Raw genomic sequence first — 20,086 nt, 5'->3', positions numbered from 1 at the left:
ACAACTGCACAATTTTAAAATACACAAATGTATCTAAAAGCAGTTCTCGTAGAGGATGTCTATACTAATCTAGATACTGGAACCCATCAAATCTAACTTTGCCTCCGTTGACCTTGAAAATCCAACATGTAATTTGAACAGATGCATTTGGAATAGGAAAATAAACATGGAAAACACCACCGGAAGCTGTGTTTATATGTATTCAACTGCGCCTGCTGGAAATGCTTTGAAACACACTCTCTACTCGCTTAGATAAGCAGAGAGTGGTGTTTCTCTCAGAGAAAGTTTTCCGGATTGCAGTTTTCCACAAATAGAAAGAGAAGTAGGGACAACAATCAACCCACAACAACAACTGTTGAGCTGTTTAGGTAGAAAACCCGAAAATAAATCAAGGATTCGAAATGAAGCCGATCCCAAAAAGCAGGCAGGCTACACTTGCTGTGCAACAGATACACACGGCTCACACACAGATATTCTCTCACACACACACACACACACAGATGCAGGCAGAGGAGCATTTTTCAGATGCAGCTGCGTTTCGGAATCGAGGACTTGAGGATTGAAAATCCGTAAGCTAGATCCAGCCAACCAGTGCAGTGTCGATTGTGTTGCCGTGTGGACGCTTTTTGGTGCGTTGGTCGTGGGCTGAAATGCAAATTAGCAGCTGGAAAAAGCTGGAAAAGCTTGCAAAAGCCATTGTGATATTAAAAATAAATTATTTTAAAATTTAAAATAATTATGTTGCATCGGCCCAGGCCAACTTCCAAAGGCTAAAACAGCAGCCTGCACTAGAAATGTGCTTTTAAACGTGTGTTGTGATTATAAATATATTTTTTAATACACCTGGTGACAATAATAAGTGTCTAGATATGTGCCTCATTTTCTAGCACTTTCAGATATTTTTTAATTACCAGGCTTTATTTTCACATAATTACACAAATGTAAAAAGCAGTGAAAAAGCACATTACACCAACTATTAAACAATAAAATTAATATGCAATTTTTTATTTATTTATAGGTGCAACAAATTAGCGGATTAACACATGGCTTAATTTAAATCATTTCATCATATAGCTAACCTATTTTTTTTTCTATTTTTTAGATGGCTCAGGTTATGAGTTATTGTAAAACGGTTTTGGTTAAAAAAACTTCACCCATCACAAAAAACCACCAACACACATCAGCCACACACCATCAACATCCATCATCCAAAAAAAATCAATGTGTTCATTTGCCGAGCTTTTCAATTTTATTTGTTTATGCCAAACATGTGTTTACCAAATTAATAAAATTTTTACAATGTGTACTTTAATTTGTTTAATTTAAAAAAATATGAAATTATGTGTTTTGCTTTAGTTATTTATTTACTTGTAGTGTATTTTGCCTATTTATTGCATGCCACTCATCTAACAACATTTTTTGACCTAATCCCAGCAGTCCCAGAGTTACAACTTGCTTTTTCATTTGACGCAGCTCAATCCAAACGATTTACATAGATCAAAGCGAAGGAACTTCGAACGGAGTGAAAATAACTAAATAACTAAAATAACTAATCGCAACCATGTTTCCAATTGCAGATTTGAGCAGGAAGGAGAACACCGCACCCGAGGTGGCGTCCACCGCCGAGATTCAGCGCAGTTTCCAGCGCAGCATTCTCAATGGCAAGCAGCGGGATGAGCAGAAGATCCAGTTGCCCGGATCTCGTCGCAAGCGCTTGTCCGTCACCGAGGTCTCCGACATGCTGTTCGAGTTCTACAAGACTAAGTCGGCCAAGGTGCCCAAGGCGGAGCAGCCGCACCGCCAGGTCTCGCCGACATCCGGTGAGATCCTAGATCCCTCGACCATTTCGGCCATTGCCGTTTATGGTTCGGCCTCCGAGACGGCCTCAAAAAACTTGAATGCTGATGAAGTGATGCGAGTTCAGAACGCCACAGCTACGCGTGTGGTGGGTGCTGCCGCTGGCGCCGCCGCCTCATTTCATCCACGGCCCAAATACACCCTGAAGACAGCGGCATCGTCCACGGAGCAATTGGGCGTTGTTAAGGCCATACCCACTTCGGTGCTGGTGGCCAATAGTTCGGCGGCTCTGACTCCGAAACCCCAGGCAGCCGTGATTGCCGAGGCCCTGATGCGAAATGGACTGCACAGCTTCCAGCAGCAGTTGCGTGCCCAGGAGATCCTGCGCCAACAGACACCACATCGTCGCATCAAGGAGGAAAACAATGTCGAAATCGCTGGGAGCGACATAACACCCACTAAAATTCTGGAGAACCTCTTGCGAAAGCAGCAAGAGCGCGACCTCCGCCACTCGGAGTGCGAGAACGAACCGGGCTACTCGACTGAGGACGACGATGAAGGTCGCTATCATGCCTTCGATGACATACACCTGATGGAGCAAAGCGGTGGCAAGTTTGTCAACACCTCCGGCATGGGCATGTTCAATGCAAATGCCCATGGAGGATCGGCCAGCTCGATTCTAGATGCCCATCACGGCTTCCGCAACCTGGAGTTTACACTCAGCGATTATGGCGGCAGCAGCAGCAATGGCAGCACCACCAGTCCCAATGGCATCGGCTTGGATGGCGAACCCGTGTACGAGTGCCGTCACTGCGGCAAGAAGTATCGCTGGAAGTCCACACTCCGGCGCCACGAGAATGTCGAGTGCGGCGGCAAGGAGCCATCGCACCAGTGTCCCTACTGCCCCTACAAGTCGAAGCAGCGCGGCAATCTCGGCGTCCATGTGAGGAAGCACCACACCGATCTGCCCCAGCTGCCCAGCAAGAGGAGATCGAAGTACTCGATGAATCGCGAAAACGGGATGAGCGGCTCCATGTCCGATGACTCGCAGGGCAAGCTGATCATCGACTTCAATGGGAAGGGAGAGCTTGAAACCAAATAAATTTGTACGGGGACCGAGTGATGCTTCCATTTGATATACAACATTTTTTATGTCTGATTCCTTGTTTTGTCCATTGGATTAGTGGAAATTTGCCTCTTGTCATTCATGTGTCATCCCAAATATTTAATGTTTACTTGTAGTAATTTATGTAATGTAAGCAAATGCAAGCCAATCTAATCAAGCATATAATCAAATTAGTCTTAAAGCCTTTTTCTAACGATGCGTTTATGCGTCTTTTAAATTGTATAAAATTATCATCCATGAATTGTCAATTTTATACTTACGATTACGTGTGCAAAATATTATCAAACGACACTCAAATATTTTCTAAGGCCTCTACTATTTAAGATATCACGATGTTGTTCAGAAAAAAAGTATTTAGAAAGGGTTCTCCTCGCCGTGTGCGTATTTCCAAAAAGTTCCCAGCATCTTGCCCAGAAACCCTCTGCCATCCAACGATCTCTTGACTTGGCTTGATTAAGCTACTAAGACCAAATCTTTTGGTAACTACTCGATAAGCTCAATCGATGCCATTTACAATGATATACATTATGACTGAACTAGTTAAGAAGAGAATTGCATTGAACTGACAACTGAACAAACCAATTAATAACCAATTGAAAACCAACTATTCCTCGCCCTGAAGACATTCGTTTCATATATTTATGGACTTTAAGACTGAGTTTATTGTATCTTAAAAATTATTAACCCATGACCAAAAAAAAAAAAATTGGAACATCGTACGATTCCCAAACCAAAAACCAAACACTTATGCCTAAATGTTTTAACTGATATTAATGTTTGTATTTTACCATTAAGCTTTTGTGCCGTCACATTGAATCGCCCGATATTTTATGATTATATACTTAATAAGATTATAATTCCTAACTGCATATCACGTGGTCTTCACCGATCGACGAAGACACGATTACGAACTGTGGGCAGTGTGACTGCTAACATAAGACATGATTTTATAATGAACTTTTCATATACAATGTTTACATTTTAAATAAAACGCAGATATCTTTTAATTTTTAAAAATACGTGTGTATAGTTTATTATTAGGCGCAAGAGACTTTGTACTATGATTATTGAGTCGAACTGCGATAACAAATACTTTTGAAATTTGATTCTGATACCAGGAGATTGCAATATGACTGTGGAGTGATTCATTTACATATTAAAAAGCTAACACCGTCGAAAATTTAAGAAAAATGCACCAGTCGCGGAATTAATGGTCATCCACCGTTGGCTGTAGTGTGTGTGTGTGTGTGCAAGACTGTGGATATGCATTCCCATGGAGCGGTTGCATTGATTCATTCTTTCAGTACGAGCAGCCAATGGCAACGGTGAGGAAGTCCTCGAACCCAATGGTGATGGTTCCATTCTGCTGGGTGTCGCGCTGCCTGAAGGCCTCCGTGAAGCGCTGCACCTGCACGCAGAGCACTATGAACTGATCCACGGACACCTCTTTGTGGGCCTGGGGATCGCTCTTCTTCACCAGGAAGTTGATGAACTCGGGCGAGAATCGAAAGCCCATCTGGGTGAAGGCTGCGAACAAGTTTGGTAATTAGTGTAAAGGCCATAAAGGAATTGGAGATTCAGTTCTCGTGTTAGCTTACCTTGGGTCAGCTCCTGCTCTTCAATATGTCCAGAGGAGTCCTGATCGTAGGTCTTGAATACTTGCTGCAACCAGTGATACCACAATGAGTCAGAATATTTAGTTCCGATATCAGAAATACCTTACCAGCCATTGGTTGATGTAGTTGTAGAGCTTCTCGAACTCATAGATATCGATGGTACCACTGGCGTCGTTGTCGAACATGCCTGTTGAGTAAATTAAAAAAGGCGATTAAAATACAACATAACAACGCAGGGTAAACAAACGGAAATGTGTCTGCCGCTCCAGGTGATCTAAACAAATATGCATGTACCCTAAATTGGGGCTATATATACAGTGAAACCTTTATAGCTCAAACTATAACTCAATTCATACTGACTATCTGTTAGGGGAGTTTGACTTCCAGAGACTCTTCTGTACACACATATGCGTGCACCTACTGACGTCACAGTTTCAGGAAGGGGAACCGAGGGAATTTTAAAGTATTTCACAACTGAAGCTTACTTAGCTATTATCAGCTCACAGGATGATCTAAATATATACCCATGTGCCCTTCATTGGTTCTTGGCATACATCGGGTCTTCTAGGCTTCGCATAAAAGTTTTAAAACAACAACCTGTTCTCGTGTTCTTGTGTTACTATGTTGCCAACCAAACTAGTTTGGCTTACGTTCGTCTTTTAGAGGGTCTACTGTATACACGTTTGTTAGTGTGCACCTACTGACGTCACAGTTCCTGCAGAGGAAACTTTGGGACCGTTTTTGGGCAGGGCTTTAGCTTACTTATCATCAGTTTGCAGGCATTATCCGAGAAGTGATCGCCACGCCCATTCACCAGAGCCGCCTGCAACTCGGAGGCGTTGATCTTTCCAGATCGATCGCGGTCCACCATGGAGAACCATTGCTGTGCCTGCGGAGAAACTTGGGCATTCTGCGGCGGAAATGCTCCGGGCGGCGGAGCATAGCCACCACCGGGCTGGGCATACGGGTTATAGCCTTGTCCCTGTGGATAAACGATAGTGATTACATTTAATCCACTTTCTTAAGCCTAAAAACACTCACATACGACATTTTGTCACGAGCCTAGTTCGATTCTAATTGGAACTTGAGGGACAAAACAATTTTAATGAAACTACAGATGACAAGAAGGGCGTTAGCCAGCACTGGCTCGGGCAAGCGATAACAATGTGACATATCGATAGCATTGCTAGACTTATTGCTTGGCTATACTCCCATCTCTAGCGCCGGTATAAACAAGCAACAAAAGCAGCAAAACATTAAGCAAAAATGTCGAACTTCGTGAACTTGGACATCTTCTCGAATTACCAAAAGTACATAGACAATGAACAGGAGGTCAGGGAGGTGAGTTAACGGTTAATAACCTAAAAAACACCATCTTAAACCATTGCTTTTAGAACATCCGCATTGTGGTGCGCGAAATCGAGCATTTGTCAAAGGAAGCGCAGATTAAACTGCAGATTATTCATAGCGATTTAAGCCAGAGTTAGTACTGTACAATTTCGTAGCTTGTATGTTTTATAATATGGCTTAAACCTTTACCCGAACAATAGTTAGTGCCGCCTGCGGCTTGGCCCGCAAGCAGGTCGAGCTGTGTGCCCAAAAGTACCAGAAATTGGCTGAATTGGTGCCAGCTGGGCAGTACTACAGGTGAGTCAGATGGTGAAATCCGTGGTGTTCATTGTGGGTGTCTAATGCTCCGCCTTCTGCAGATACTCCGATCACTGGACCTACATTACGCAGCGTTTGATCTTCATCATTGCCTTGGTTATTTACCTGGAGGCGGGCTTCTTGGTCACCCGCGAAACAGTGGCCGAAATGCTGGGATGTAAGCTAGGTTTGGAAGGCTCTCGGGATACGAAATAATAGTTCATTACTCCACAGTGAAGATAAGCCAGTCTGAGGGCTTCCACCTGGATGTGGAGGACTATCTACTGGGCATCCTGCAGTTGGCGTCGGAGCTCTCCCGATTCGCTACCAATTCCGTCACCCAGGGCGACTACGAGCGTCCCCTGAATATCTCCCATTTTATTGGCGACCTCAACACGGGCTTCCGTCTGCTAAACCTGAAGAACGATGGTTTGCGAAAGCGCTTCGATGCCTTAAAGTATGATGTCAAGAAGATCGAGGAGGTCGTCTACGATGTCAGCATACGCGGTCTGTCCAGCAAGGAGGAGCCTGCTGCTCCTGCAATCGAATAGTGGAAAAGTTTCATTTAAAGACCCAAATATATCCCATACAATAAACAGAATAGCATTTAAATTTACTAATTAGATCGGGAATGCTCGTAAGAAAAGTATATAGAATCAAATGTAGCTGGATATATATCATCATGTGTTGAAAGTCAGAACACATTTCTTTACATTTTAATTAGCACCACTTTATTTTAATGATCACTTTACACAGAAGATTAATTAACTCTGAACCATAAAAAAAACATAAGCTTGTGCAACTTAAAAGTAATTAAAATGGCTGTGCACATTTTGATTTAATCATAACCAAGTATATAGGCAAGATGCAGATGGCTTAACCCTTTCGAAACTTGTTTAGCCACCACCACTGGGCCGCAGTTGTTGTTGTGGGCCCGATCATATGGTGGATTTGTTGCTGCTCTTCTTTGGCCGCTGCTTCCGTTTCGGTTTTGCTTCTGCTTCTCAGGCGCAGTTTCAGTCTCTCTTTCGCCACCGCAACGCTTACAACATTAACATTGCGCGCGCGTCTTTGCATTTGCTTGTTTGCTGCTTTGTCGTCCGTCGTCCTTCCCGTGTTGTTCTTATTGTTTTTTCCCGTTTTGTGCGCTCTTTATTGTTTCGCCCTTTCTAGCATTTTGATTTAAAAGAGGAGACTGCACTTGGTTACCATTTCAAGAAAGTAAGTCTGGCGGGCAATTGGCCGTGTGAAAAGTACGTTGCCCCAGAAACTCACACGCTCTCTTGACCACGCCCCCTTTTCCGCCCCGGCCCGAAAAAAGCTAAAAACTAAGAGACTCCAACCTGTTTGGCAATAATTGGGTCACAAATCTGGTAAAAACTTGTTGCCCGAAATGGTCACTAAACAAATAGCACTGTATTTATTACAAAACTCTAGTCGAGTCTGCAGTTACCTTGTTGTTGTTTGTTTGTTTTAATTTTTTTATTTCGTTACGCAGACATAGTTGTTGTTTGGTGTTTTTCAAAACACGCTTTAATCGAAGCGGTTCAAAGTCCGAAACAAGTTTCCGGAGAGGCTTAACGGGGCACGCTCTCTCTTGGATGGCCTCCCCCCTCTTCTGAAAACACACTGAGTGGGAGGAGAGCGAGACAAACTGAGAGAGCTTTCGACGTAAACATCTGTAAAGCAAAACCACAACAGACACCCACACACTGACGGGCAGGTGTTGCTCTCTGCGCCTCTCTCTCTCTCTCCCCCCATTCCCACCTTCTTGCATTCTCATTTCGAAGGGAAAATGCCAAGGAAAAGCTCAGCCGACAACCAACAACAAAAAGTCAATATAATAAACCCAGAATCCGAGTGCTAACTGTTATGGAAAGTAGCGAAACCATTAGCTATGGACCTCCTTCATTGAGTGTTTTGCTTGCATACCCGGTAATTGTGGACTTGCAGGGTATATGCATTTGAAATACCTAAAGAAACACAAACAAACTAAAGAATATATTTTAGTATGTTCATTCTTAAACTAATTTCAAAAAAACATATCTAAAAATACACTCTAATATAAAAGTCGCATGTTTTGAGTATCGGTTACTATAAGTATATAATTAGTAGTGGGTATGTCTTGAGACAAAATCATTTTAGTATGTTTGCTTGTTTACTTGGCATGGTAATTACACGTTTATAGAACTATTAACCTGCATTTAATATGGTTGTCAAATAAAAATATTAGGTATAGTTCGTTATGACCGCTTTTAACGACCACACTCAACCAATAGTGTGTTACGTTTTTAAGTGCGGCAGTACTTCAGAAATGTTCAAAGCACTTTTAGTTCAATAACCCACGTGAATCCATGTAATAGCGGGTATCTTGTAGTCGAGTATCTCAAAGATACCCTGCTCGCTTTATCAATTTTAGTTGCGCTGGCCGCGGCAGCTGTGAATGATTTGCAAGGGGTCCTAGTCGCAACTGGTTCCCAGCGCCTTTGTGCCTCCCCCCGAAACCCGACCCTCCAGAGCCACCAATACCTCGATCGTACCGCTCTCGTTAGACATGCGTGGCTGGCTGCCTCTGTCGTTCGCAGTCGCCGCACATTTCAAGTTTGCTGCGGTTCAAAGTCCAAACTCAAGATACAGATACCAGCACCAGCAGCACCGAGAGATTTTACTGCACCTTCTCGTTTTCATCGCAGTGGTTATTTTAAATTCAAATTCTCCAATCTGGGCAGACTTTCGCTGAGGGGGTACGAAGATCCCGAACGTGTGATAAGCAGACAACATTTATGCCAGGTAGACACTTCCAACGCGTCACCGATTGCACTAGGTTATTCTGACAGCAATCACCTCTTATCGGAACCGCGTGCTCGAGCAATCCTTATCGGAGCGCCGAAATTGCGTACCACTGGAGTTCTCACAGGCCCCCCGCCACTGCGATTATTGGACTTTCAACTATAAATAGTGAGCGATAGGTTTTATCGCCTCGCTCACTTGTTGCTTATCCCCGCCAGCTCATTGGCCAGTTTTCGGTTATAGAATCAGATCGTACACATATGTAAGACTTGTTTTTCAGCTGGTTTATCAAGTAAACACGCTAACGATAGCAATGTAACCGCGATAAGAACAGGTGTGGAGAGCCCATCTTCAGATCTCAAGTTGCTTACCTAAGCCGGCATGCAGATACAGTGCCATCTGTGCAGAGGTCAAAGTCCCCTTGCCGAATTTTAAAGTCTAATCTTTATGATATGAACTCTGATATTACGAAATCGCGCCGACTGCAATCTCGAATATGAGTTATTTATGTTTTTTTTATAGCTCAGCGAAAGATATATGGGATAAGCACCAAATACAATCTTATTTTATCATGCCCTTTAGACTTGAAAGGAATCTTATCAAATACAGCTGTGTATGTAGATTTAAAATAATTATCATTATTTATTGAGCGAGGCAAACTAGAATGCTAAGCCTTTTGAAGTATTTAATCTGTTTAGTTCAAGTGTTTATAGGCTCTCACTATAGTTTTGACATAAAAATAAGCGACTTTACATAATTTTAATAATATATATTAAATATATCTTTCGAATCTTGATAAGCGGACTGATAGGCGACCAAGATTCCTAGAAATTTGTCTAGCCACGTTGAAAAGGTTGAATTTTGAAGAGACGCATTATCGAGGCTAACTGCGCATACCCCTCAAACGATGAGTACACCCATCTTATATACACACTTGTAGGTGTTTATTGGACCCAATCACATATCCATTTCGCCACAAGATAAGGCCCTATCGATCTGAAGAGAGCGTATTCCCGGAATATCGCCGGTCAACACACTCCACATGGGCAACAGCTCTCCCCCACTCCACTTTTCGACGAGCCTCTCGACTCGTGACGCATCCATACCCATACCATATCATACTATACCATCCAATACCAAACAATACCATACAATACCATACTATACCATACAATACCATACTATACCATACAATATACCATACCAAAAGCACATTCGACTGTGGGCTATACTCGTAGTATCTCCGTCTCGGCGCTCCGCTCCGAGTGCTTTTAAGACCCTAGCGAACCCGTTGTGCTCACAGTCGGTTCAGTCAACGCTCGGCGTCCAACCGATCAAGTCGCTTTATAAGAAGGGGATCGATCCGAAGCATCCCCAGTGGGAATTTCTCGTGTGTGCATCTGGCCTAGGATTTTGCAATTGTCATCTACCAATTCCCCCGCCCCCCACAACGTTTATAAATACCACGCTCACACATCGCGGTGCAATTAACACAACCCGGAAACAGTTTACACCGAATTGCTTTAATTCGACTAGAAGGTTTGTTTTCGTGTCTTTTATTCATCTCCCTACCACAACAAGCTGAAGGTCGGAAAAGCGTAAACAATGCGCAATCGAAAGCAACGGGTTTATAATCCGCTAAGGTTGCATTTTTGCGGCTTACGTGGACCGCTTTTGGCGATCTTTCCCCTCGACTTTATCTCGGTCCCACTTATGTGACCTAAATTCGGGCACATGTTTTTGATAGTTGGGAGAATCTATTAAAAAAACCTTATCAGCGGGGGGGAACTTTCAGTGTGGTTACATAAAACCCGGCATTGGACCCGCCTCCCCTGGCAAGTAAATACATAGGCGCACAAGGTCGAGCCCACTCGATCTAGAAAATAGCAACAATTTAAATTTTGTGCAATATAATTAACGCTGTAGATGTAGACCGCGTATAGGAAGAGATCGCGCAGACTGTGAAAAAAATAATTCGTGGACTTTGGCCCCTCGTGCCCAGCGAAAAAAAAAGTAAAAAAACAAGATCTTATAAAAAGACAACAAATCGCGCATACATTATTTCTGTGTGCCTTCTTATTTTGCCATGTTGAGGTGGCTTTTGTAGTGGTTATTGTTGCTCCTCTCGCCGATACGCAAACAAATAAATGCCGGTAGTGGTCGGTGCTCAAAATTATTAAGCATACGCCGCATAGTCGTCGCCACAAAGTGGGTCAAACGAAAATGAATTCGTATCGTATCTTGTTGTGGCTATTTCGAGTTGGAGCTGGTGGTCATTCTGCTTTATTGATATGTTTGGGCAATAGATATCCGATTGGATGCACTGACCTTCACCAAGGTTTCTACATCGATTCAAGGTTTTCCTTAGGCCAGAGTCTAGCAAAACGAAGTGTATTTTCGGGCATGCTGGGAGTTCATGAAGCACTTTATTTATTTTCATTTTATAAATAGATATATATAAATAAACATATATGTGCATATATGCATCGCACGTCGAGTTCCAAAGCTGAGTAAAAACGCTGAATTAGCCACTCAAACGAAACACAATAGCAATCAAATAGTTGTGCAATTTATTTGCGAATCCAAACCCGGCGAAGGTGTAGAACTGCAGCTGACTGGCGAAGCTTACAAATTATTTATCGGAGCAATTATCTTTCGAGTGAGGAAAGGTGTACTTTGTCTTCGTTGCTTCCTAACCACTCGAGGCCGTTCTAGAATTGAATGCCATCCATTCGACGGACTCAGAGTCACAATCACAGACAGACTCTATCGTTAGTCTCGGCGATGATAACCCTAGCCCCAGCTGAATAAAGCTGCGCTCAGTGACGTCAATCATCAATTGCATGTAAAGTGTTATGACATCGAGAGCTGTATACTAATTAATTTATATATATATGTATGTTTAACGAATCTGTAGCGTGCAATAAGTGAACTTTGGACTCGCACCGCTCCAAACAAAACACTTATGAAAACAGAGATACACGAATGTGAAGTATCTACAATCTAAAACGCATTTTAACTCAAAAGCGAGTGGCAAAATGACCAAGATGTTATTTGTTTATGAATCATAAGGCCTGTTTGTATGTCTGGCAATTTCCATTCCACCTTATCAGATAATGTTTACTACGACCTATCTAGACCACAAAGAAACAAGTTATCGGCAGTCAAAATTTTGGTTTAATGGGCGTTCACCTTGGCGAAAGATGAGTTTTTCGAGTCTGCTGCATCTGACTTCTATTTGAAATGCGCTAGATTTCCCTTGACTTTTATCTTAAACTTTCTATCCGTTGCTTATACCCATTATCTGTCTCTTGCAGCACTTTTCTTGTACGTGGGATATCATTAGTAGCCAACAGGTATGGCTGAAGCCCATGCCGCCGTGGCATTTTCGTTTGCCATCACCCACGAGGGCTTCGACATCAACTATGACCACGAGGTGCTCAATTTGGTGTGGAACTCAGGAGTTCGTTCCTGGAAAAAGCGCTTGGGTCGCGCAAGGGTAAGTTCAGATCACAGACTCAAATGGATTGCAACTTATGTATATGTCAATTCTTTCCAGAACGGCGTACGCAATGGCGTCTATCCGGCTCACATCCAGAGCCTCTGGCTGATCTCAGCAATAGCGCTGGGTCTACACTTTGCGGGCTACCAGGCTCCATTCAATCTGACCAATCGGATACTGGTGCACCTGCCTTCCAATACGATAAACTGGCAGGTGACCGCCTGTTTTTTGGCCGCTCTAGTCGTCTGGCTATCGATATGTTTCACCATGAGATACACGCTCAAGCTGCTGCTCATGTACAAGGGCTGGATGTACGAGTCCAGAGCTCCCGGCAGCCGCGTCTCACTGCCCACCATGTTGTGGGTGGCAGTGGTGCGGGTTCTATCTAGTTGGAACAAGCCGGGCCTGTACAGCTTCCAGGGGTCTCTGCCCAGGCTTCCACTGCCCTCCGTTAAAGACACCATGACCAGGTACCTTCGAAGTGTTCGTCCCCTGCTGGATGATGAGAACTACACGCGCATGGAACGCCTGGCCAAAGAATTCGAACAGACCATCGGCAAGAAGCTGCAGTGGTACCTCATCCTCAAGAGCTGGTGGTCCACCAACTACGTGTCGGATTGGTGGGAGGAGTACGTCTACCTTCGTGGTCGCAGTCCTCTCTGCGTGAACAGCAACTTCTACGGCACGGATGCGATCTTCATGAACCTCACCGACAAACAGGCGGCGCGTGCGGCCAATGTGATTTCCCTGCTTCTGAACTTCCGTCGACTTATTGAGCACCAAGAACTGCAGCCTGTAAGTATAATGTATATGGAATAGCATTTTTAAAAATATTTGTATAGATAGCGTTTAATGTGTGTTAACGCCGACACTTGATCTCGCGTTGGCGTAAAATTCCACTAAATATTTGAAATATTTTACGGCACAATTTCATGAGTTTTTTAACTACTTCATATAGCCCTCATTAGTCATATCTATTTGCTTTGTTGGAATGAATATTTGTATATGTATTTAGGACGTGTACTTAGTACTTTTTGAACATATGTCTTACTTTAAATCTGTTTACTCATTTTTAGATCATGGTTCAGGGCATGATTCCTCTGTGCTCCTGGCAGTACGAACGTACCTTCAACACGGCACGCGTGCCAGGCCTGGAAACCGATCGTATCATCCACTACAGGGACTCCAACCACATTGTGGTTCTACACAAGGGCTGCTACTACAAGATGCTCATCTACCACAAGGGTCGCATCCTGCGCCCTTGCGAATTGCAAGTGTAAGTGACATGTGGCCACAACAGTTTAAGGGATAGTGATTAATTCCTATTATTTTGCAGTCAAATTGAGGAAATCCTGAAGGGCAAAGCCACTCCCGTGGAAGGTGAGGAGCACTTGGCTGCCCTGACCGCCTGGAATCGCTCCAAGTGGGCGGAGGCTCGCAACACATTCTTCTCGTGGGGAGTCAATCAAACCTCTCTGCGCACCATCGAGTCGGCCGCATTTGTGCTCTCCCTGGATGATGAGCCCTTCGAGTTCGATTTGGCGCGTCCGGAACTGCTGGACAACTTTGGCAAGAAGCTGCTGCACGGCAATGGATACAACCGCTGGTTTGACAAGTGTTTCACTGTCTGTGTGGGCACCAATGGTCGCGTTGGCTTCAATGCCGAACACACCTGGTAAGTGGAGTCCAATCGCTGCCGCCAATATCTCCCTCTCAGCATTCATAATATTTCTCCGATTTGCCATACTTAACTATCTGAACCGATTTGTAAAATTACAATCCAAAAGGTCCGACGCTGCCATCGCGTCACACATGTGGGAGAACCTGATCGTCGATGATCTTGTATCGGACGGGTAATGATTTTCGATTCCTATACCCGCCTGCAATTTGTCGGTTTCGGTTGGCTGCGTTTAGTTATCATCACCTATCACCCATTGTCCCAATCAATAATTATTATTATTTTTATTAACTCCGGTTGTGGCCTAACAATTTATTTACACCATTTACACTTTTTTATAGGGCCGATGCACCGGTTTTGGGACACCTGTGGGAGTATATATTTGGTGATGATATTTATGGGTAAACACTTAACTACAAAGCACACAAGCACAAAGCAAAGCTATTTAAGTCATTTTTGGGTTGACTACGAGAGATCAGTAGGCGCTAAAAGCTTTAATGATCTCGCCATACAGTAAATACTAGCTAACTAGCTAACTAACGAACTTAAAACATACAAAGTCTAGTACGCGAGTGCAAAACACTTATTAAGGGATTATTAATCTATGACATCAGGAATAGTTTGATCAGTACTAAGCATATTTTATATAAGCTTAAGTTGGCCATTTTAGTTTGATTTCCTTACTTTCCTTACTGCCTTCATTTACTGTATTTACAAATTGTAATCAACCCAAAAGCAAACATTTAGTTTATTTTGTTTTTGTGACTAACAACAATTACACAAAATTAACAATACTTTGATTTACGTTGCTTGCCATAAATTTGCCCAAAAAAACATCTCCCCAACAATGCTAACCTATTCCTTGGTAACCCTGTAGATATGATGAAACGGGTAATACAAAGGGCATCCCGGAGTTCCAGCCACCCACGCCCACCAGGCTCACTTGGGATCTTAAGCCATGCCTGCCGCAGATCGAAGAGGCCACCATCGATGTGACTAAGCTAATCAACGAGGTGAATCTGCGCATCCTGGTGCACCAGGATTACGGCAAGGGCTTTATGAAGAAGTGCCGCATCTCACCGGATGCCTACATACAAATGGCCCTGCAGTTGGCCTACTACCGGGATGCCGGTCGCTTCTCGTTGACATATGAGGCCTCCATGACCCGTCTGTTCCGCGAAGGAAGAACTGAGACAGTGCGTCCGTGCACCATTGAGTCATCCGCCTGGGTTAAGGCCATGCAGAACCCAAATACAACCGTAAGATTATTGAATTTTATTTAACTAGATCAAAGGCTAATCCATATATCCTTGCTGTGCAGAACGATGAGCGTGTGAAGATGCTACAGGCTGCCTGCGATCGCCACCAGTTGGGCTACCAGGATGCCATGTGCGGTCGTGGCATCGACAGGCATCTGTTCTGCTTGTATGTGGTCTCCAAGTACCTGGAGGTGGATTCACCCTTCCTCAACGAAGTGCTCAGCGAACCCTGGCGCCTGTCCACTAGTCAGACTCCGCACGGCCAGACGCCGAAGATGGACCTGAAGAAGCATCCGAACTGCATCAGCGCTGGAGGCGGCTTTGGGCCCGTGGCCGATGATGGTTACGGTGTGTCGTACATTATTGCCGGAGAGAACCTGATATTCTTCCATATCTCAGCGAAGACTACGTGCCAGCAAACGGTAAGGAGGAGCCCTGATTCGTAGGATGGAGCGCAGTTAATCGAATTGTTTTCTTTACAGGATGTGCATCGCTTCGCTCAGAACATATCGCAGGCTCTGACCGACATTCGCAGCATGTTCGAGCAGCACATGAAGGACCATCCGAAGCCCGCCAAATCACTCACAAACGGCAAATCCACATAATCCCGCTTAGTCCATGTAGTCGAGATTCTTGTTAGCATTTGTTTTTACCCCTCTAGTTGGTCGTTTTAAACACATCTGATACATCCGTCTAGCTTAAGTTCCAAATGAAGTGCAAAAGTCGTCGTGAGAGTTATACATAAACAATGCAATTTTTTATAAACAATTGTGACTTGGCTGGTTTTAAGATTTAGTCTTTAGATACTTTTGCACAATATTTGATGTTTCTCAATCAATTAGTCTGTAATCGAAGAAATCGCGTAACCTTAAGTGCTATAAATATATTTCATTTTAAGCGTACGATTGGCCTTTGTGTGTTCTCTATCACGTCGCCAAGGGATTGGCATGTATGGTTACTCCATTGATCTTCTTGTCCACGTGGGGACGATAGTTCTTGGGATTGACGGGCAACTTCTCCAGTTCGTCCAGGGCATCGAATCCATCGATCACACGGCCGAAGAGCGTGTACTTCAAGTCAAGATTTGGCTGGGCGGCGTAGGTAATGAAGAACTGGCTGGCATTGGCGTTGGGTCCGTTGTTGGCCATGGAAACCATTCCTCGATCAGTGTGCTGAAGAATTAAATGACCAAGAATTAAAGGATACAGTCCTGGAAATATTTTAGACTTAAAAACGAATCCTACCTAATGAAATATAAAAATTTTAAATGGTATGGAAATCAACAAACATTTTGAGATTCATGTACCGCTTGTTACATTTTAAGATTAGATACAATATACCTCTTAAAAACGGAGCACAGGGTATTAAAACCAGCCGGCGTGTTGCAACTGAATAGTGGATTTTTCTAGTAAAACCTAGGTAGCCCGCTCACCTTGATGGTCTCCTTGAACTCGTCGTCGAACTTCTGGCCCCAAATGGACTGTCCATTCTTTCCGGTGTTCGTAGGATCTCCAGTTTGGACAATAAATCCCTTGATGTTCCGGATGAAGACGCAGCCGCTGTAATAGTCGCTGGCGCACAGAGCGAGGAAATTTTCGCAGGCCTTGGGGCAGGCATCGCAGAAAAGCTCTATTTTGAGGTCACCCACGTCGGTGTGCAGCGTTACAGACTGCAAAAACATGAAAAATTGCTTAAAAACTGTAAGAAATCAGAATTCCCAACTTTTGTTTACCATTTTAATAGTGCTTGTGCAGCCCTCGTTTCGCCATGCAATCGCTCCGTCAACGATAACAGGAATCGATAACAGCACTATTTGGTATTTCCGTGACCGAAGGTCACACTTTTAGGCGCGAATTCTGCCGCATAAAGTGATTTTTCTCTTCGCACTTCAAGTAATCAACGGCGGCCAATTAAGTAAACAGGATGAAGTGCAAGATACCCGAGATTTCGTGGCACAACCGCGATCCTGTCCTGAGTGTGGATATACAGCAAAATGGCCTGGGTCTGCGCTCTCCGACGATATGCCGCCTAGCCTCTGGTGGTTCGGATGCCCATGTCCTCATTTGGTATGTGAACCGAAGTGATGACGCTGAGGGCGTGGATGTGGAGCTGGCCGCCGACCTGTCCCGGCATCAGCGTGCTGTCAACGCCGTCCGCTGGTCGCCGAACGGAGAACTGTTGGCATCCGGCGATGACGAGAGTGTTGTCTTTATATGGAAACAGAAGGCCGACCACGAAGTTGTCAACATTGTGGACGCCGATGGCTGCAGTGAACAGGACAAGGAGGTCTGGCTGACCCTCAAGGTACTGCGCGGCCATCGCGAGGATATCTACGATCTCAGCTGGGCGCCGAACTCACAGTTTCTGGTCAGCGGATCCGTGGATAACACAGCGATGCTCTGGGATGTGCACAGTGGCAAATCACTGGCTATTCTAGATGACCACAAGGGCTATGTACAGGGCGTGGCCTGGGATCCCTGCAATCAATACATCGCCACCATGAGCACCGACAGGTAAGCAGTATAGAGTCCAAAATATTTGAACTTTAATCGAAGGAAGTTAAATTTCTTTTAGACAAATGCGGATATTTGATGTCAATACCAAGCGAGTGCTGCACCGAGTCAGCAAATGTGCACTCCCAGTAAAAGAGGACCACGAGATGCACGGCAAGAGCATGCGATTGTACCAAGATGGAACCTTGCAGACCTTCTTTCGCCGCTTATGCTTCACACCCGATGGTAATCTGCTGTTAACGCCGTCAGGAATTACCGACTACGATGGTGTTGTGAAACCCATAAACACCAGCTATGGGTTTAGTCGCCATGATTTGTCCAAACCCGCCTTTGTGCTGCCCTTTCCCAACGAATACGCGGTGGCTGTTCGCTGCTCTCCGGTACTGTACCGTCTGAGACCGTACAATGCGGAGAAGAATCCTCCGATCATTTCACTGCCGTACCGCATGATCTATGCTGTGGCCACAAAGAACGCGGTGTTCTTCTACGACACCCAGCAGCCGGTGCCGTTTGCCATTGTCTCCAACATCCACTACAGCAGGCTTACGGATTTGACCTGGTCGAGCGACGGCACCGTCCTGATAGTGTCCAGCACCGATGGCTACTGCTCACTGATTACCTTCGAGCCGAACGAGCTGGGCGACTGCTATGAAGATATGGAAGCAGTGCTGAGCGTTGTTCTAAAATCTTCGGAGAATGCAACGGTGTTGAAAAAGAAGAGGCAAAAGCTCCGCAAGGCATCGTTAGATGAAGTGACAGCCTCACGGAAACCACTGCAGGAAAAATCGAAACCGAATACAATTAGAAGGGCTTCCGAAGCGGGTATCAAAGAGGTAGGGGAACCCGAGCTGGATGCTGAAAACGAGTCATCAACGCATAGTGTCAGTTCGACTAAAACAAACAGTCCCAAAACAAACGCCAGCGGAGAGATGAAACCCACTCCCATCGCCATCAGGCGTTCGCCCCGTAAAAATTCGACTGCACCCATGCCGATTGCTATACGCAGAGCTCCGCGTAAGCCGGAGGATAAGGGGAATAACGAATCGAGCATGCCCAAAGAAGAAGCTGAAGTGCAGAAAACAGAGGCATCGCCTGTCAAGCGCAAGATGAGCCCAGAGGCAGTGCCTCCAGCAAAAACATCACAGCCGGCACTTGGAGTTATCCCGGTTATGGACAAGGTGATCATCAGTTCTGATGAAAAGTTCGAGTCGCCTGAGAAGAAGTCCCGACCCGCAACACCAATCCAAGTGCGTCGCCAGCCACGAACTCCTGGCAGCTCCAGCCACTTTAATCTAACGCCGAAAAGCCAACCCGCCAAGCAAGCTACTCCCATTGCAGTGAGGAGAACCCCACGCGTACTCATCGAAATGCCGGTGAACTCGCCTGTGGTCCCAATGGAGGAGGCCATGGATGCCTGGCCCCTCGAGGAGGGCATCACACCTCTGCCAGCGACAACGAAGGATTCTGAAAAACCCTTGCCGGAGACTATAAAGACCGAAACGGAACCTGCGGTAATAGAAGCCAGTGAGGCCACCTGCGAGCGAACTGAGGACATTCGTCTGGTCTACGAGGATACGCAAGAGGAAACACCGAAAAATCCGACTGAATCGGGGCCATCTACGCCGAACAACAAGACGCCACGTCGGGTGTCCTTGCGAACCATATCCACGCCCAAATCAAAAAAGAAACTTTTAGAGTAGACAATGCAATAGATTAGACGTAACAGATTTATGTTAGAGGAATTCCTGATAAAGATTTTAGGGATTTTGGGGATACCCCATACAAAATTGTAAAAAATAGCCAGAATTCTTCCTAAAATATTCCACAATAAAACGCAACACAAGGTTTAGAGGTAATTGTATTGCTTTGGCTTCGTAGACTTTCAAAAATGAAACTGGCTGTTTTACAGGGTCTACAAAACGAAAATTTCAGTCAAAATGAGGTGAAATTAGTACAGTTTCAGTAGCTCCTACATACACGGTTCTCCTACCTGTGACAAAAATCATCTGATAAGTTATGTAATTGTACTGGTCAACTGTACCACGAAATCATCAAATTGAAAATGCTTCAAAGGGGTTGTTCTACCTGGTCCCGTTAAGTTTCCAAGAATTTGCACAGAGACGTCGTCTTGGGAAGGCTTTGTGAAAAGACATTAATT

General features: G+C 44.6%; 6 protein-coding genes across 8 annotated transcripts in view; 4 read left to right on the top strand and 2 right to left on the bottom strand.

Moving 5' to 3' along the window:
• Positions 1 to 3,940, top strand: part of LOC6733888 (longitudinals lacking protein, isoforms F/I/K/T) — a 61,214-nt gene extending 57,274 nt beyond the window's left edge. Inside the window, exon 6 of the mRNA XM_016182346.3 lies at positions 1,578 to 3,940. Coding sequence (XP_016026910.1) covers positions 1,578 to 2,899 — 1,322 coding nt within the window. The 3' untranslated portion in view covers positions 2,900 to 3,940. The remainder of the gene's footprint in view (positions 1 to 1,577) is intronic.
• Positions 3,925 to 5,715, bottom strand: LOC6733876 (peflin). The gene is made up of 5 exons (XM_002080884.4): positions 5,581 to 5,715; positions 5,302 to 5,521; positions 4,647 to 4,726; positions 4,522 to 4,585; positions 3,925 to 4,450 (listed from the first exon to the last, which is right to left on the bottom strand). Exons 1-5 carry the CDS (start codon positions 5,587 to 5,589, stop codon positions 4,224 to 4,226), a joined length of 600 nt encoding a protein of 199 aa, XP_002080920.1. The 5' UTR covers positions 5,590 to 5,715; the 3' UTR covers positions 3,925 to 4,223.
• Positions 5,716 to 5,721: 6 nt separating this feature from the next.
• Positions 5,722 to 6,787, top strand: LOC6733875 (translin). Its single transcript, XM_002080883.4, has 5 exons — positions 5,722 to 5,880; positions 5,934 to 6,021; positions 6,090 to 6,186; positions 6,249 to 6,364; positions 6,421 to 6,787. Exons 1-5 carry the CDS (start codon positions 5,806 to 5,808, stop codon positions 6,735 to 6,737), a joined length of 693 nt encoding a protein of 230 aa, XP_002080919.1. The 5' UTR covers positions 5,722 to 5,805; the 3' UTR covers positions 6,738 to 6,787.
• A 396-nt stretch (positions 6,788 to 7,183) lies between these two features.
• LOC6733873 (carnitine O-palmitoyltransferase 1, liver isoform) lies at positions 7,184 to 16,317 on the top strand. 3 transcript variants are annotated; one of them, XM_044922567.1, is made up of 9 exons: positions 7,184 to 7,407; positions 12,294 to 12,475; positions 12,536 to 13,273; positions 13,555 to 13,754; positions 13,815 to 14,153; positions 14,498 to 14,557; positions 15,034 to 15,415; positions 15,478 to 15,837; positions 15,898 to 16,317. In XM_044922567.1, the coding sequence occupies exons 2-9, from the start codon at positions 12,335 to 12,337 to the stop codon at positions 16,018 to 16,020; spliced, it is 2,343 nt and encodes a 780-aa protein (XP_044778502.1). In that variant the 5' UTR covers positions 7,184 to 7,407; positions 12,294 to 12,334; the 3' UTR covers positions 16,021 to 16,317. The 3 variants fall into 3 exon arrangements, with proteins under 3 accessions (XP_044778502.1, XP_016026901.1, XP_016026903.1); XM_016182366.3 differs by lacking the exon at positions 14,498 to 14,557 and adding an exon at positions 14,266 to 14,331; XM_016182368.3 differs by lacking the exons at positions 7,184 to 7,407; positions 14,498 to 14,557 and adding exons at positions 10,192 to 10,515; positions 14,266 to 14,331.
• LOC6733872 (peptidyl-prolyl cis-trans isomerase-like 3) lies at positions 16,145 to 17,285 on the bottom strand. Its single transcript, XM_002080880.4, has 3 exons — positions 17,148 to 17,285; positions 16,848 to 17,084; positions 16,145 to 16,587 (listed from the first exon to the last, which is right to left on the bottom strand). The coding sequence occupies exons 1-3, from the start codon at positions 17,148 to 17,150 to the stop codon at positions 16,342 to 16,344; spliced, it is 486 nt and encodes a 161-aa protein (XP_002080916.1). The 5' UTR covers positions 17,151 to 17,285; the 3' UTR covers positions 16,145 to 16,341.
• A 44-nt stretch (positions 17,286 to 17,329) lies between these two features.
• LOC27208567 (chromatin assembly factor 1 subunit B) lies at positions 17,330 to 19,777 on the top strand. The gene is made up of 2 exons (XM_016184143.3): positions 17,330 to 17,928; positions 17,990 to 19,777. The coding sequence occupies exons 1-2, from the start codon at positions 17,339 to 17,341 to the stop codon at positions 19,626 to 19,628; spliced, it is 2,229 nt and encodes a 742-aa protein (XP_016026899.1). The 5' UTR covers positions 17,330 to 17,338; the 3' UTR covers positions 19,629 to 19,777.
• The last annotated feature ends 309 nt before the right edge of the window (positions 19,778 to 20,086 follow it).

The sequence above is a fragment of the Drosophila simulans genome, chromosome 2R (genome assembly GCF_016746395.2).
Source record: "Drosophila simulans strain w501 chromosome 2R, Prin_Dsim_3.1, whole genome shotgun sequence".
In the NCBI taxonomy this organism is placed as follows: domain Eukaryota; kingdom Metazoa; phylum Arthropoda; class Insecta; order Diptera; family Drosophilidae; genus Drosophila; species Drosophila simulans.
Note: the sequence above shows the minus strand (reverse complement) of the source record. Positions and strands in the feature narration are given on the sequence as shown.

Excerpts from the sequence above, each read along its gene's own strand:
- LOC6733876 (XM_002080884.4), bottom strand. Across the intron at positions 4,586-4,646 it reads ACTACATCAACCAATGGCTG|CAAGTATTCAAGACCTACGA; the intron begins GTAAGGTATTTC and ends CACTGGTTGCAG. Across the intron at positions 4,451-4,521 it reads AGAGCAGGAGCTGACCCAAG|CCTTCACCCAGATGGGCTTT; the intron begins GTAAGCTAACAC and ends ACTTGTTCGCAG.
- LOC6733875 (XM_002080883.4), top strand. The coding sequence starts at position 5,806 with ATGTCGAACTTCGTGAACTTGGACATCTTCTCGAATTACCAAAAGTAC. Across the intron at positions 6,022-6,089 it reads TCATAGCGATTTAAGCCAGA|TTAGTGCCGCCTGCGGCTTG; the intron begins GTTAGTACTGTA and ends CCCGAACAATAG. Across the intron at positions 6,187-6,248 it reads CCAGCTGGGCAGTACTACAG|ATACTCCGATCACTGGACCT; the intron begins GTGAGTCAGATG and ends CGCCTTCTGCAG.
- LOC6733873 (XM_016182366.3), top strand. The coding sequence starts at position 12,335 with ATGGCTGAAGCCCATGCCGCCGTGGCATTTTCGTTTGCCATCACCCAC. Across the intron at positions 13,755-13,814 it reads CGCCCTTGCGAATTGCAAGT|TCAAATTGAGGAAATCCTGA; the intron begins GTAAGTGACATG and ends ATTATTTTGCAG. Across the intron at positions 15,416-15,477 it reads TGCAGAACCCAAATACAACC|AACGATGAGCGTGTGAAGAT; the intron begins GTAAGATTATTG and ends CTTGCTGTGCAG.
- LOC6733872 (XM_002080880.4), bottom strand. Across the intron at positions 16,588-16,847 it reads AGTTCAAGGAGACCATCAAG|CACACTGATCGAGGAATGGT; the intron begins GTGAGCGGGCTA and ends TTAATTCTTCAG.
- LOC27208567 (XM_016184143.3), top strand. The coding sequence starts at position 17,339 with ATGAAGTGCAAGATACCCGAGATTTCGTGGCACAACCGCGATCCTGTC. Across the intron at positions 17,929-17,989 it reads GCCACCATGAGCACCGACAG|ACAAATGCGGATATTTGATG; the intron begins GTAAGCAGTATA and ends AATTTCTTTTAG.